We start from the raw sequence: 14,434 nt of genomic DNA, 5'->3' as shown, positions 1-14,434 counted from the left end.
CTTACTTTCCACTTTTTAAAAAATATCCATTCCCAAAAGCACTTTAAATTGTAAAAATAAAAAGAGCCCAAATAATCTCAAAAGCACAGGAGCCTTATAAACGTGTAGGGGGGAAACAATCTTTATAATAGGGATGGGGAACCTATATCCCTCCAGAGTTTGTTGGACTACAACTCCCATCATGCTTGGCTATTGGCCAGGTGCTGGGGCTGATGGGACTTAATTGTACCCCGCTCATATGACTGGGTTGCCACTCTGGGCAGCTTCCAGCATATGGGGCTTCAAGTCAACACCCGGAGGATCACAAGTTTTGACCCCTAGTCTAAAAACAGGAGAGGGATTTTGCTCAATCTCTGTAGTCTGTAGTCACAGTGCCACCACTGAGAAAACCCTCTCTCCACCCTCTGCCAATGGAAGCAGGACCACCTACAATGATATATAACTTGGGCAGGCTCACATAATTAAAGGTGGCCAAAATAACCTGGCCCTGGGTGACAAAGGGCTTTAAAGTTTATATTGCCATTACTTGATGAAGGTATGACATTTTCGTCCACCCTTCCATTTTACAACACCAACTTCTCTTTCTGATTAGCCAGTCTATTTTGTGTCCTAAGATATGGTTCGGGGCCTCATTGTAAAGTTCAGAGACCAGCCAATGCTCATCTCTGTGTTCCTAGGCATTGAAATATGGTGGCTAGCAGACCGTAATATTTAGGATCAGAAAAAACCTCTTCTGTCGTCATCATTTCAAAAACAAAAACAAAACATAATAAAGCATTTCTCTCCACTAAGCCAAGCTCTTTTATGTCAATTAATCACCCAGCTATCAGCTGGCCAAGCAATATATACTTGATCCTGATGGGACTCGACTGGCGAGCCTGCTGGCAATTTTAAAGTCAGTCCACAGCTAGCAAGGCAACCTGCCCAGAAGACCAGGACCTTGCCGTGGGAACCAGCCGATTGGTATGGAAGTGCATAACCAGGGGTTTATGCTGCTATCTAGTGCAATGAGAAAGGGAAGGTGGCAGCAGGGATAGCTGTGAAATTTTATGAGAGAACTGAACTGTTGCAAAGGATTACTTCATCAAGCTGTGCGTAATTTACTTTAAAATGAAAGTGGCAGATTGTAAGCCTGCTGTAAGCTGTGTGTCGGGCCATGCAGCTAAGTTACTTGGTGATGAAGGACAAGGGCTCTTAAGTAAGGCTAGTATCTGAATTGGCTAACCAACCAATATTTTACCAGAATGACCATTAAAACCAGGCTCTGCAAGGAAACCATAGCTGTTTAGCACCTGTAACAAGGTGTAGGGGGTGGGGCCTGAATCCATTATACTTTAGGAATGAAGAAACAATCCCTTATATCAGGAACACAAAAGTTCAGTTTATGATTTATCAGCCCAACAATCATGCATGCTGGTCTGCCAAGGGTTCAACTCTTTTAAAAAGTAAGTTTTTAATTAGGATTTCATTGCTCTCAAGAGTGAGTTCAATACCTTCGAAGAATTTCCACTTCTTGGAGGAGGGGGTTTACTTCAGAGTACAGTGGTACCTCGGGTTACCCTCGCTTCAGGTTACAGACTCTGCTAACCCATAAATATTACCTCAGGTTAAGAACTTTGCTTCAGGATGAGAACAGAAATTGTGCTCTGGCAGAGTGGCAACAGTAGGAGGCCCCATTAGCTAAAGTGGTGCTTCAGATTAAGAACAGTTTCGGGTTAAGTACGGACCTCCGGAACGAATCAAGCACTTAACCTGAGGTACCACTATACAATAGGGGACGCGGGTGGCGCTGTGGGTTAAACCACAGAGCCTAGGACTTGCCAATCAGAAGGTCAGCAGTTCAAATTCCCGCAATGGGGTGAGCTCCCGTTGCTTGGTCCCTGCTCCTGCCAACCTAGCAGTTTGAAAGCACGTCAAAGTGCAAGTAGATAAATAGGTACTGCTCCTGCTGGAAGGTAAACGGCGTTTCCGTGTGCTGCTCTGGTTTGCCAGAAGCAGCTTAGTCATGCTGGCCACATGACCTGGAAGCTGTACACCAGCTCCCTCAGCCAATAAAGCGAGATGAGCGCCACAACCCCAGAGTCAGTCACGACTCGACCTAATGGTCAGGGGTCCCTTTACCTTTACCTTACCACTATAAAATATTAATTTTGCACAGAATAGCAATTTGTTATTTCATATTTTCCCAAGCTATATTCATGGGTTTACATTTTGGAGAGATGCCACGTTCCCTCGGCAAGCCTACCAATCAATACATACCGCTTTTGCATCAAACACCACATCACAAAATGCAAGGATATTAGTTTGGGCTGAGATCTTAAGGCAAAAACTACGGGGCAGTGCATGGGGAGGACTCAAGTTCTGCTGGCCTGCCCTCAATGGTTGTGGTCATGGGAAAGTGTTTCCCAATCAATGCCACATCTCTCTGGGGTGGAATTAAGAGTGACTTTATTATTTTTAAAAAATAACTTTTAAGGAAATGTGGTTTCTAATCCTAGGTAAAGGTAACGGTAAAGGTAAAGGGACCCCTGACCATTAGGTTCAGTCGTGACCGACTCTGGGGTTGCGGTGCTCATCTCACTTTATTGGCCAAGGGAGCCGGCGTGCAGCTTCCGGGTCATGCGGCTAGCATGACTAAGCCGCTTCTGGTGAACCAGAGCAGCACACGGAAACACCGTTTTCCTTCCCACCAGAGCAGTACCTATTTATCTACTTGTACTCTGATGTGCTTTCAAACTGCTAGGTGCGCAGGAGCTGGGAATGAACGGGAGCTCACCCCGTCGTGGGGATTCGAACCGCCAACCTTCTGATCAGCAAGTCCTAGGCTCTGTGGTTTAACCCACAGTGCCACCCGCGTCCTGTAAGATTTGCCTAAAAGAGGCATGAGTGTTGTAGATAATAATTAACATGTTTTCTAAATATAATCATAATTGATTTTATTTCCTCAGACAGAGGGCAATCATGAGGGCAGAAGGAGGCTGTAATATCTGCAGATCATGAGCCCTGAGCCAAGTTTACATTTCTTGAATGCTACATGGATTTACTTAACCTCCCCTCACCCACTTCAAGGATCTCTTAATGTTTCTCCTGGCATGCTGTCACTTCCTTACATTGCAAAGTAAATGCTACTCTACAGGCCATTTCTATAGAGAGAGTAATCCCAAACAGTGATGAGCTGTTACTTAAAGCATTATCGGTAGGAATCAACGTCAGAAAGATTCCTCCATGCAGGTAGCCAAATCGGGTTCCCTAGTCTCCAGGAAGTGCTTTTGAGACTTTTGACCTCTCAAGTTCTTTCGTTTGTTTAAAAAAAAATTTTTTTGGATTTTAAAGTTCTGCCCCAAGCACATGTTCCATCTCTGACAGTTCAATTGTCACTAGGGATACATATCAACAAAACCCAAAGCAAAATCTGCCTGGACGATCAAAATCCTCCCAGGGTGATGTTGTCCACAATGACCATGTTTTTCTTATAGTACTTCCTGCTGTTTCAGAGGTTTCCAGTGCAAATTGGACTAGAAACAGAGAGATCACATTAAAACAGTTTCCTCCTCTCTCAAAATTCTAGCTTCTTCCAACAGCTGATTGGAAGAATGTTTGATTATACTGGCTTTATGGGCAATGATTTCATGAAAACGTCCTTGCATTTATAAAACCTGTGCATCAAAGAGCATAATAGATCCATCCATCCTACACGTTTTTTCCCTTAAAAACAAAACAGGGAGGAGATCAGAATGATTGTGATGATGTGGAGGAAGCAACTGGGAGACTTTTTTTTTTTGCCACTAAAGCAGCTGCAGACAGGGGGCATGACTGAAGACTACAGGGAAATGTGGGAGTCTGGTTGGGAAAGATATTTGAAGTCATTTGCATCATTAATCATATATAACAAATTTCAACATGCAGATTGCCTTGGCACATGTAAACTGTTTTGATAAAGTAAGCTACTTTGGGGGAAAATAGTTTGAAAAGGGGGGTAGAAATAATCTAAAGAAACAAGTTTGTATCAAATGTTCCATGTGAGTGATCTCACTGGAACAAGTGGACTTCTGTTTACTCTCCTCTCCCTGCCCCACTCTAATCTTCACTGGAGGGTCCCCCCAACTGCCCAGAGATGATTATGGGGAAGTGGGCAGTGCCAGACCTTGTGGTCTCAAATTTCTGTGTCTCCCACTGCCTCTCACCTTCCATTCCACATAATACAGTAGTACCTTGGTTCTCGGATATAATCTCTTCCGGAATACCATTCGACTTCCGAAACGTTTGAAAACTGAGGGCTGCCTACAAGTTCAATTGGAAAAACTGAAAAACACATAGCAAAAGCCGTTCAACTTCCAAGGAGTGTTCAAAAACAGAAGCAATTACTTCTGGGTTTTCAGCATTTGAAAACCAAAACATTTGGCTTCAGAGACGCTCGAAAACTGAGGTACTACTGTAGTTGCTTCATCCCCAAGGCTCCACACCCAGTGCGAACTGGTTGTGCTCCCCTAAATCCGTCTCTGGTGTGGGAAAGGAGAGGAAGTTTGGTTGTGCACATGGAAGTCCCTTGCACCAGTGGAGCTGCCATGTTGGCTATAGCCCAGAAACTTGCCATCTTTCTTAATATGCAATTTTAGCAATTCAGAAAATGTAGCAGCCCAACTATGATTTTCAGTATACAAAACAGTCGACAGGGTTTTTTTGCACAGCAAAAAATGAATTCATTCCTCAGCAAATGCAGAACTGCATACCCCCATCACTTGCAGACTAACCAGATGGACTTTCCTTGGTAGGTATTCCTTTAAATGGAAATTGTTCACGTCACATGGTTTCCCTTCATGGTAACTCCTATGCATGTTCCTTTTCCCTTTCTACACCAACCACATTGTGTGTTGTTTCCACCCTTCCAGCTAACAACTGACCTGGCCTCCAATATTTTCACCGCCATTGGCTCAGTGACACTGGCCTTGTTACTGATCTTCCTTCTTGCAGCCACAGCTTCCGTCATAACTTCCAACAAACGGGCTACCCAAGGAACCTACAGCCCCAGCCGCCAGGAGAAAGAGGGGTCCCGAGTCGAAATGTGGAACATGGTACAACCTCCCCCAATGGAAAGGTTGATCTAGCTTGAATGCCTGCTGTACCTCTTACGTATATGGAGGCCTCCGGCTACAATGGGTTGTTCTGGATACCAGGGAAATGACTCCTCTAGACCATGATGACCTCTGCCATTTAACTCAACACCTTGGTCAGTATCCAAAGCACCATGCACATTATCCCAGGTGTACCTGGGGGCTTTTCCACCTGCCCCTTTCACCAGTAGCCTCCGATTCTTCTGATATTCATGGAAGCCTCCATGAGATGTGAGGGACTGCAGTTGGAAAGGGAACTGAGCACTCAGACACACGTACCTGGAAATACTATGGGGGCACAGATCTCATTTCCCACTTTCTGGAAATTCTTATTTATTGCACTGGAAATTTTAGCTTTAGTCGAATCGCCTGTAGGCTATAAAGACTGCAATGACTCTAGGATACTTGTTAAGTGCCTGCATTTCAGATACAACTGAAGCCACATATTTTGTTTCATTCCCTGTGCATCTGCATCTAGCATTCACCATCACTGCAAAGGACAAAGCGGAACAATCATGTAACCACAGATAATCTGTCTGCCATTCAATCATCACGGTGCATCTCAAGAAGTTTTAGGAGTAGAGGTCTTTCTCAGCAGCACAGCTATCTTAACTCTTTAATCAGGGACTAAATTAATACTCCGGGGAAAGCTCTTCATGCAGCAAAATAAACATTTCAAATGATCACTGCTTGGTGTGTTCATTGCACCTCTTTTTCCACCAGGTTGTTCTAGATCAGGTTTGGGGAACCTTTGGCCCTCCAGATGTTGCTGAACTACAACTCCCATCAGCCCCATGTGAACATGGCCAATAACCAGGAATGATGGGAGCAACATCTGGAGGACAAATATTCTCTGCACCTGCTACAGATCTAGAGGAAGCTATAGTTTCTTTCATGCAAGAAGAGGAGGAGTTTGGATTTGATATCCCGCTTTATCACTACCCGAAGGAGTCGCGAAGCGGCTAACATTCTCCTTTCCCTTCCTCCCCCACAACAAACACTCTGTGAGGTGAGTGAGGCTGAGAGACTTCAAAGAAGTGTGACTGGCCCAAGGTCACCCAGCGGCTGCATGTGGAGGAGCGGGGAAGCAAACCCGGTTCACCAGATTACGAGTCTGTCGCTCTTAACCACTACACCACACTGGAGAATAAACTGGTGTTTTGTTTTGTTTTTTTTTAAAAAAAAAAATGTAGTTCCTTAATTTACATCAAGTGGTGAACCTACAGCTTGCTGGACCCCCCCCCCCCCATAATTTTGGACTATTGATCATGATATTGAGCTTAAACTCCCAACATCTGGAGGGCCACAGGTTACCCACCCCTGAATGACCTACTTTTCTAATGAAATTCAAAGCTGTCAGAATTGTAAAATAAGAAACCAACACTGTGCAATGACCTACCAGATACTATATCCTGCAGCTCGTTAACCAGTGATGGTCTGGCCCTCATCAGTGCAGGGGTTTATATATATATATAAAATCAGGGACAAAGAATTTCCAGCCTTCCAGATATTGTTGGACTACGACTCCCATCACCCCAACTCCCAACACCCCAAACCATGGGCCATGCTGGCTGAGGCTGGTGGAAGTGCAATCCCACAATATCTGGAGGGAGACAGGTTCTGGTCTGTAAGAAGCAGCCGTGAAAGTCAGGACAGCTGTGGAAATGATTCAGAGCTGGGATATACTGTGGTCTGCAGTGAGAGAAGGGGGCAGAGCCAATGATTCTTGGGAGAAGGGAGTGGTGTTGCAGTTCCAGCCATCTAGTCAACTCACCCTTCTTCTCTTATGAAAGAGTTGGAGAAACGTTATAAGGTCATGATGCTTAGTTACCTTAACATAACCAGAGGCCTAAGCAGCCACTATATCTGGCCCAGCAGGGTGTGTCTCCTGGCAGGGCCAACCCTCATACATCATTGAACAAGTCTTAGGTTTAAAGTGAAAATCATCCCTGTGTTAAATGAAATGTAGAAAGCTTTCAGAATTGTGGGTGGGGGTGTCATAACTTTATTTCTGAAGTCTAATACAGTTGGGTGAGAGTTACTGGGATCAGAGTTCTAAACACACACACACAAAACAGTGTCTCACTCTTCATTCCAATAGATGTGATTAGACTCCGTGCAGAATTCATAGAGTAGAGCAAGGGTCAGCAAACTTTTTCAGCAGGGGGCCAGTCCTCTGTCCCTCAGATCTTGTGGGGTCCGGACTATATTTTTTTGGGGGGGGAGGAACAAATTCCTATGCCCTACAAATAACCCAGAGATTAATTTTAAATAAAAGGACACATTTTACTCATGTAAAAACAGGATGATGCTTGGACTGTCCGTGGGCTGGATTTAGAAGGCGATTGGGCCCGATCCTGCTCCTGGGCCTTAGTTTGCCTCCCCATGGAGTAGAGCCTCCCTTATTCGGAGAGGAATGTGGGGCAGCAATAATCTGTGGCCTTTCAGATGTCATAAGACTCTACTGCTCATCATCTCCAGCTAACATGGCTAATGACTGGAGATTATGGGAATTGCAGTCCAGCAATATATTGGGGGTGGGGTGAGTAACCAGGTCCCCCCCCATGCCTGATGCATAGGGGGTGGGGTGCATCCTCAAGTTTCAAAAACAAGCCTCATGTCCCCCAAGTTAACAGGCTTATCAGAGATGGAAAACAACCCAGAAGTTAAGCCTAGTTTCAACTCCACACAACTTTAGAGCAATTCTAACAAACGCCTATGTACCACATACCTAAATGGACAGTTCCCCCCACTGGACAAATTTAAGATCTGGTGAGAGACATCCTTAAGCGCTTGTTAATAACCTGATGGGCAAATTTGACCTTTCCGCCAGAACAGAACAGAGAACAGAAAACTGTGCGCCAGTCGCTATACAAAGCACATTGTGGTTTGGGGCAAAGTGATAGACAGCCCTGCCCATGCAAGGCAAGGGTCACAGAGGCTTCTGCTTCTGCTGTTTTAGTTGATGTGAATATAAAGGAAACAGAAAGCATCTTAAAGGTAAAGGGACCCCTGACCATTAGGTCCAGTCGTGACCGACTCTGGAGTTGCGGCGCTCATCTCGCTTTCTTGGCCGAGGGAGCCGGCGTACAGCTTCCGGGTCATGTGGCCAGCATGACTAAGCCGCTTCTGGTGAACCAGAGGAGTGCACGGAAACGCCGTTTACCTTCCTCCACCTCCACCTAGTTCCTCACCTAGTTCCTCCTAGTTCCTCACCTGGTTCCTCCTAGTTCCTCCACCCAGTTCCTTCTAGTCCCTTCTAGTTCCTCCACCCAGTTCCTCCTACTTCCCACTCCTAGTTCCTCCTAGTCCCTCCTCCTATTTCCTCCCACTCCCTCCTCCTAGTCCCCCTAGTGCCCCCTAGTTCCTCCACCTAGTTCCTCCTAGTTCCTCCTCCTAGTTCCTCCTAGTTCCTCCTCCTAGTTCCCTTGTTTCCCCTAGTCCCTCCTCCTAGTCCCTCCTCCTAGTTCCTCAGTTTCTCCTAGTTCCACCTGCTAGTTCCTCCTCCTCCTCCTCGTTCCTCCTCCTCGTTCCTCCTCCTCGTTCCTCCTCCTCCTCCTAGTTCCTCCTCCAGATGAACTTAACTTGGTAGGTATACCTTTGAACGGAAATTGTTCATGTCACATGGTTTCCCTTCATGATAACTCCTATGCATTTTCCTTTTCTCTTTCTACACCAACCACATTGTGTGTTGTTTCCACCCTTCCAGCTAACAACTGACCTGGCCTCCAATATTTTGACAGCCATTGGCTCACTGAAAAGGAAAATCAACCAACAAAATGTGGAGAGCTTCCAGAATTGTGGGTGGGGGTGTCATAGCTTTATTTCTGAAGTCTAATACAGTTGGGTGAGAGTTACCAGGATCAAGGTTCTAAATGCACACATACAGAAACAGTGTCTCACTCTTCATTCCAATAGATGTGATTAGTCTCCGTGCAGAATTCATACAGCAGACAGGGGTCAGCAAACTTTTTCAGCAGAGGGCCGGTCCTCTGTCCCTCAGACCTTGTGGGATCCGGACTATTTTTTTGGGGGGGGATGAATGAATTCCTATGCCCCACAAATAACCCAGAGATGCATTTTAAATAAAAGAACACATTCTACATATGTAAAAACACGCTGGTTCCTGGACTGTCCACGGGCCAGATTTAGAAGGCGATTAGGCCAGATCCGGCCCCCAGGCCTTAGTTTGCCTATCCATTGAGTAGAGCCTCCCTTATTCGGAGACGAATGTGGGGCAGCAATGAAGGAATCTGTGGCCTTTCAAATGTCATAAGACTCTACTGCTCATCATCTCCAGCTAACATGGCTAATGACTGGAGATTATGAGAGTTGCAGTCCAGCAATATATTGGGGGTGGGGTGGGTAACCAGGTCCCCCCCCCATCCTTAAGTTTCAAAAACAAGCCTCATGTCTCCCAAGTTAACAGGCTTATCAGAGATGGAAAACAACCCAGAGGTTAAGCCTAGTTTCAACTCCACACAACTTTAGAGCAATTCTAACAAATGCCTATGTACCACATACCTAAATGGACAGTTCCCCCCACTGGACAAATTTAAGATCTGGTGAGAGACATCCTCAAGTGCTTGTTAATAAACTGATGGGCAAATTTGACCTTCTCGCCAGAACAAAACAGAAAACTGTGCGCCAGTCGCTATACAAAGCACATTGTGGTTTGGGGCAAAGTGACAGACAGCCCTGCCCATGCAAGGCAAGGGTCACAGAGGCTTCTGCTTCTGCTGTTTTAGTTGATGTGAATATAAAGGAAACAGAAAGCATCTTAAAGGTAAAGGGACCCCTGACCATTAGGTCCAGTCGTGACCGACTCTGGGGTTGCGGCGCTCATCTCGCTTTCTTGGCCAGCACAACTAAGCCGCTTCTGGTGAACCAGAAGAGCGCACGGAAACGCCGTTTCCCTTCCCGCCGGAGCGGTACCTATTTATCTACTTGCACTTTGACGTGCTTTCGAACTGCTAGGTTGGCAGGAGCAGGGACCGAGCAACTTAGTTCCTCCTAGTCCCTGCACCCAGTTCCTGTACCCAGTTCCCCCTAGTCCCTCCTAGTCCCTGCACCCAGTTCCTCCACTTAGTTCCCCCTAGTCCCTCCTAGTTCCTGCACCCAGTTCCCCCACTTAGTTCCTCCTAGTTCCTGCACCCAGTTCCTGTACCCAGTTCCCCCTAGTCCCTCCTAGTTCCTGCACCCAGTTCCTCCACTTAGTTCCCCTAGTCCCTCCTAGTCCCTGCACCCAGTCCCCCCACTTAGTTCCTCCTAGTTCCTGCACCCAGTTCCTGTACCCAGTTCCCCCTAGTCCCTCCTAGTCCCTGCACCCAGTTCCTCCACTTAGTTCCCCCTAGTCCCTCCTAGTTCCTGCACCCAGTTCCTGCACCCAGTTCCCCCTAGTTCCTGCACCCAGTTCCTCCACTTAGTTCCCCCTAGTCCTTCCTAGTTCCTGCACCCAGTTCCCCCACTTAGTTCCTCCTAGTTCCTGCACCCAGTTCCTGTACCCAGTTCCCCCTAGTCCCTCCTAGTCCCTGCACCCAGTTCCTCCACTTAGTTCCCCCTAGTTCCTGCACCCAGTCCCCCCACTTAGTTCCTCCTAGTTCCTGCACCCAGTTCCTGTACCCAGTTCCTCCTAGTCCCTCCTAGTTCCTGCACCCAGTTCCTGTACCCAGTTCCTCCACTTAGTTCCTGCTAGTCCCTCCTAGTTCCTGCACCCAGTTCCTCCACTTAGTCCCCCCTCACTGATTTTGGCAGCCATGGCAAACAGAAAAAAATAAATGGAGACAGTGTTCTGGTGTGTGCAATTGTGTGGCATGTGATTCTCCAGAGGGTTGACCACTGTGGATGAAGGACTCAGGCCAGGAAAGGCTAGGCATGCTGATATGTACAGGATTGCTCATGATTTCTGTTTATTTATTTTAGCCTAACCATTTCCATCCAAGGATGCCAGAAAAGACTAACCTTATACCGTATATACTCGAGTATAAGCCAACTTTTTCAGCACATTTTTTATGCTGAAATGCCCCCCTCGGCTGAGGCAGGTGGCGCTGGAGGGACGAGCAGCCCAAAAGCAGCCCTTTGGGGCTGCTTGTTCTTCCTCTGCCACTGCCGCCATCACCAGGTTTGTGGTGTGGTGAACCGGCTTATACTCGAGTCAATAAGTTTTCCCAATTATTTTGTGCTAAAATTAAGTGCCTCGGCTTATATTCAGGTCGGCTTATACTCGAGTATATACGGTAAAATGTTAAAACAATGCCCTGGCCTCTGTGTTTTTAGGCTATGCACTTCCATTTTGCAGTCCCTGCCCCCGCCCGCCCCCAACCACTTTACAGTGCAAGTCCACTGAGGGGGGAAAAGTCCAGTTCAGTTGAACTTGTATCCGGGAAAGTGTATATATTGCAGTCTTAAAGAACTAATGAAAAACATTGGCCCAGAGCAAGACGATTCCTCTTTCAATAAAACTGAGCTCCCATCCATTCCACGAAGGACAAACATTAGGCTCTTATCCCAGACTGGTGGCCAGTGCCACTGTCCCATTAACTTTAGTGCTAGTAGATAACTCTTTAAGGCTATTAAAATGTGTTTGGAGCCGTTGGTCATCTTGGAAGGAAGGGGATTTGCAATCTGAAAGGCAGTTTTCTTTTGTTAATTACATAGAATGAAAGTCTACCGTCTTTCAGATGTTAAGAGCATTTCCCTTTTTAATATAAGGATGCTAACTGCAATCTTAAACACATTCGCTAGGCCTTAAGTCACATAAAACTCTGTTGACTTTCCTCTTGGTACACCAAGTATGCTGAGAAAACTGCTCAGTTGCCTGCATTCCCCCAAAGGAGCAGACATTCAATCTGAAGATGCTTCTGGATCCAGCTTTGTCAACAGAGGCCAAGCAGCCTCAAATGGCTAAAAGCACTTTCTACCAGCTGCACTTGATACAACAGCTTTGACCATTCTTCGACCAGAGGAGGTTAACCACAGTAGTTGAGGCATTGGTGACATCAAGACAGGGTTACTGCAATGCACTCTATGTGGAGCTCCCCTCCCCTACATAGGCTTGCAGTCCACAGTACAGTCGTACCTTGGAAGTCGAATGGTATCCGTTCTGGAAGTCCGTTCAACTTCCAAAGTGCGGCTTCTGATTGGCTGCAGGAAGCCCCTAGGCAGAAATAAATCAGGGAACCTAACCCTAACCCTTGTCCTGGAATAAAAGTATGCCTTACCATCCCCCGCAGTGCATATTGCAAACTGTTCGTGCTTTGTAGACACTGAAAGGGGAGGGGAGGGGCAGAAAGCACTAGGCAAATTTCAGAATGAAAGCTGTCATGAAAATATTCTAGAATCCCTTACTTCTGCTTGAGAAGTCTTGCTTCAATGGGAGAGAGTACCATTTCTACTGCAATGCATCCCGTCACTCCTTTTATGAATGGGATAAAATTAAGGGCTGGTTCACACATGCAGATGCTCACCCCCTGGCTACAACTTCAAGGGATGACCAGCACTTCCACATCATCTCACTGCTTTTCAGTAATGTCAGCTGACCAAACCCTTCTTGCTCTCAGGCAACCTTTTCTCATAAGCTCTTTTTATTCCAGGGGGATTTACTTCAAAACTACTATGCTTAGGATTGCAAACCAAATACTGTAAAGCAATCATCGTTGGAAAGGTTGGGGCACCACTTTGACTTTCTGCCACCACTGTTGTTTCTTCCTTTATGGTTTTATTAAGACTGTAATTTCCATCCCCATCTTCAACTTGTTTGGCAAAGCAATTCCACACGCCACTAATTCATCCAATATTGTCAAATGGCAGCAAGGCTGACGGGTCCAAAATTGTGACTTTAAATCATCCTTTTGATCATACCAAATCTACCTGAGCCTTCATCTGGTTTTTATGCTCTTGGTGGTAGAAGTCAAAGTCCATCATTTTCCTTTCCTCAATATTGTGGGCGACCTTTCAGATGTCACCTGTAGTTCCTCACAAGTGTAATTTACACTGGCATGTATAGCTATAAAATACAGATTAGCAGAAGTCTGGGGTTCTTGTCTAAAGCCCCTTCAGCTCCCTTCACACCTGTGCTGATTTTGTTTCTCCTTTGCTATACAAAGGCAAAACTTACACTGTCAGACACAAAGAGAAAATGCAGTCTTTAAGAGCAGAAACTTTGCAAATGAGTTATTTGTAGATTTCTTTCCATGCACCTCCAAGATCTGTGCAAAACTGAATTTGGTGCAAAAAAATTTATTCTGCTTGATTGGAACCTGCTGTGAAACCTGAAGCATCATGCCCAAAGGCATTTGGTGGTGGCGGGAGGATGAATGCCCCTAGGGCCACAACCCTCCCCCCTCCAAAAAATAAATAAAACTCCCATGAAATACTTTGGATGCAGATCTAAAGCACAAACAGAACAGAAGAAGAGCTCTGAATTTGGATCTGTGAAATCTGGAAGTACCAAAACAGTTGTCCAAAACCCCTGGCCTACCTGGCAGCAAGTCAGCATATCAAATCCCCAGTACAGGATCAAGCCTCATGTCCAAAGCCCAAACCAAAGCAGAGATTCTGGAGCATCCAAGCCACAGCCTCTCAGCTCTGCTGCCCTTTCACACTATGCCTGCTGATTGCAGCATCTGGGCTTGATGAGGCAAGGGACCCTCACCTGTTCCAGCTGAAGAATCACATACCTCCCAGAGCTAGCGAGCCCCACCTGGCCAGCCAAGGAGCTATCTAGGAGAAGGAAAACTCTGATCCTTGTGGGATATCATCAGGAGAAGAAAAAGCTGAGGAGTAAATCATGGGTAGGCAAACTATGGCCCAGGGACCAGATCCGGCCCAATCACCTTCTAAATCCGGCCTGCGGACAGTTCAGGAATCAGCGTGTTTTTACATGAGTAGAATGTGTCCTTTTATTTAAAATGCATCTCTGGTTATTTGTGGGGCCTGCCTGGTGTTTTTACTTGAGTAGAATGTGTGCCTTTATTTAAAATGCATCTCTGGGTTATTTGTAGGCCATAGGAATTCGTTCATTTCCCCACCCCCCAAATATAGTCCGGCCCACCACATGGTCTGAGGGACAGTGGACTGGCCCCCTGCTGAAAATGTTTGCTGACACTTGGAGTAAATCCTACAAAAATCAAGAGTGGAGTATCTAAGGTGGTTGGATGGTACCTTGCATGCCTCCTGCAGCCCAGCTGGTGCCAAACACATTGCTCTGCTTTCTTCTGGACCACATCAGCAATGCCAAGAGTGGGGTCATGTCGTCTGGGCAGCCCAGGACCTCTGGACACACTGCCCAGGCTTGCAACCAAGAGAAGTCACTTCAGTGCTGC

The 14,434-nt window shown here is 46.2% G+C and overlaps 1 protein-coding gene across 2 annotated transcripts in view; it reads left to right on the top strand.

The window, feature by feature from the left end:
* CRB1 (crumbs cell polarity complex component 1) overlaps positions 1–5,797 on the top strand; it is a 177,381-nt gene extending 171,584 nt beyond the window's left edge. For both annotated transcript variants that reach the window (XM_083745309.1, XM_083745308.1), the window contains one exon: positions 4,890–5,797. In XM_083745309.1, the coding sequence (XP_083601435.1) occupies positions 4,890–5,105 (216 nt within the window). In that variant the 3' untranslated portion in view covers positions 5,106–5,797. The remainder of the gene's footprint in view (positions 1–4,889) is intronic.
* The last annotated feature ends 8,637 nt before the right edge of the window (positions 5,798–14,434 follow it).

Source organism: Podarcis gaigeae (assembly GCF_964106915.1).
Source record: "Podarcis gaigeae genome assembly, chromosome: 6".
NCBI lineage: Eukaryota > Metazoa > Chordata > Lepidosauria > Squamata > Lacertidae > Podarcis > Podarcis gaigeae.
The sequence above is the reverse complement of the archived record's forward strand: the minus strand, read 5'-3'. Positions and strand labels throughout refer to the sequence as shown.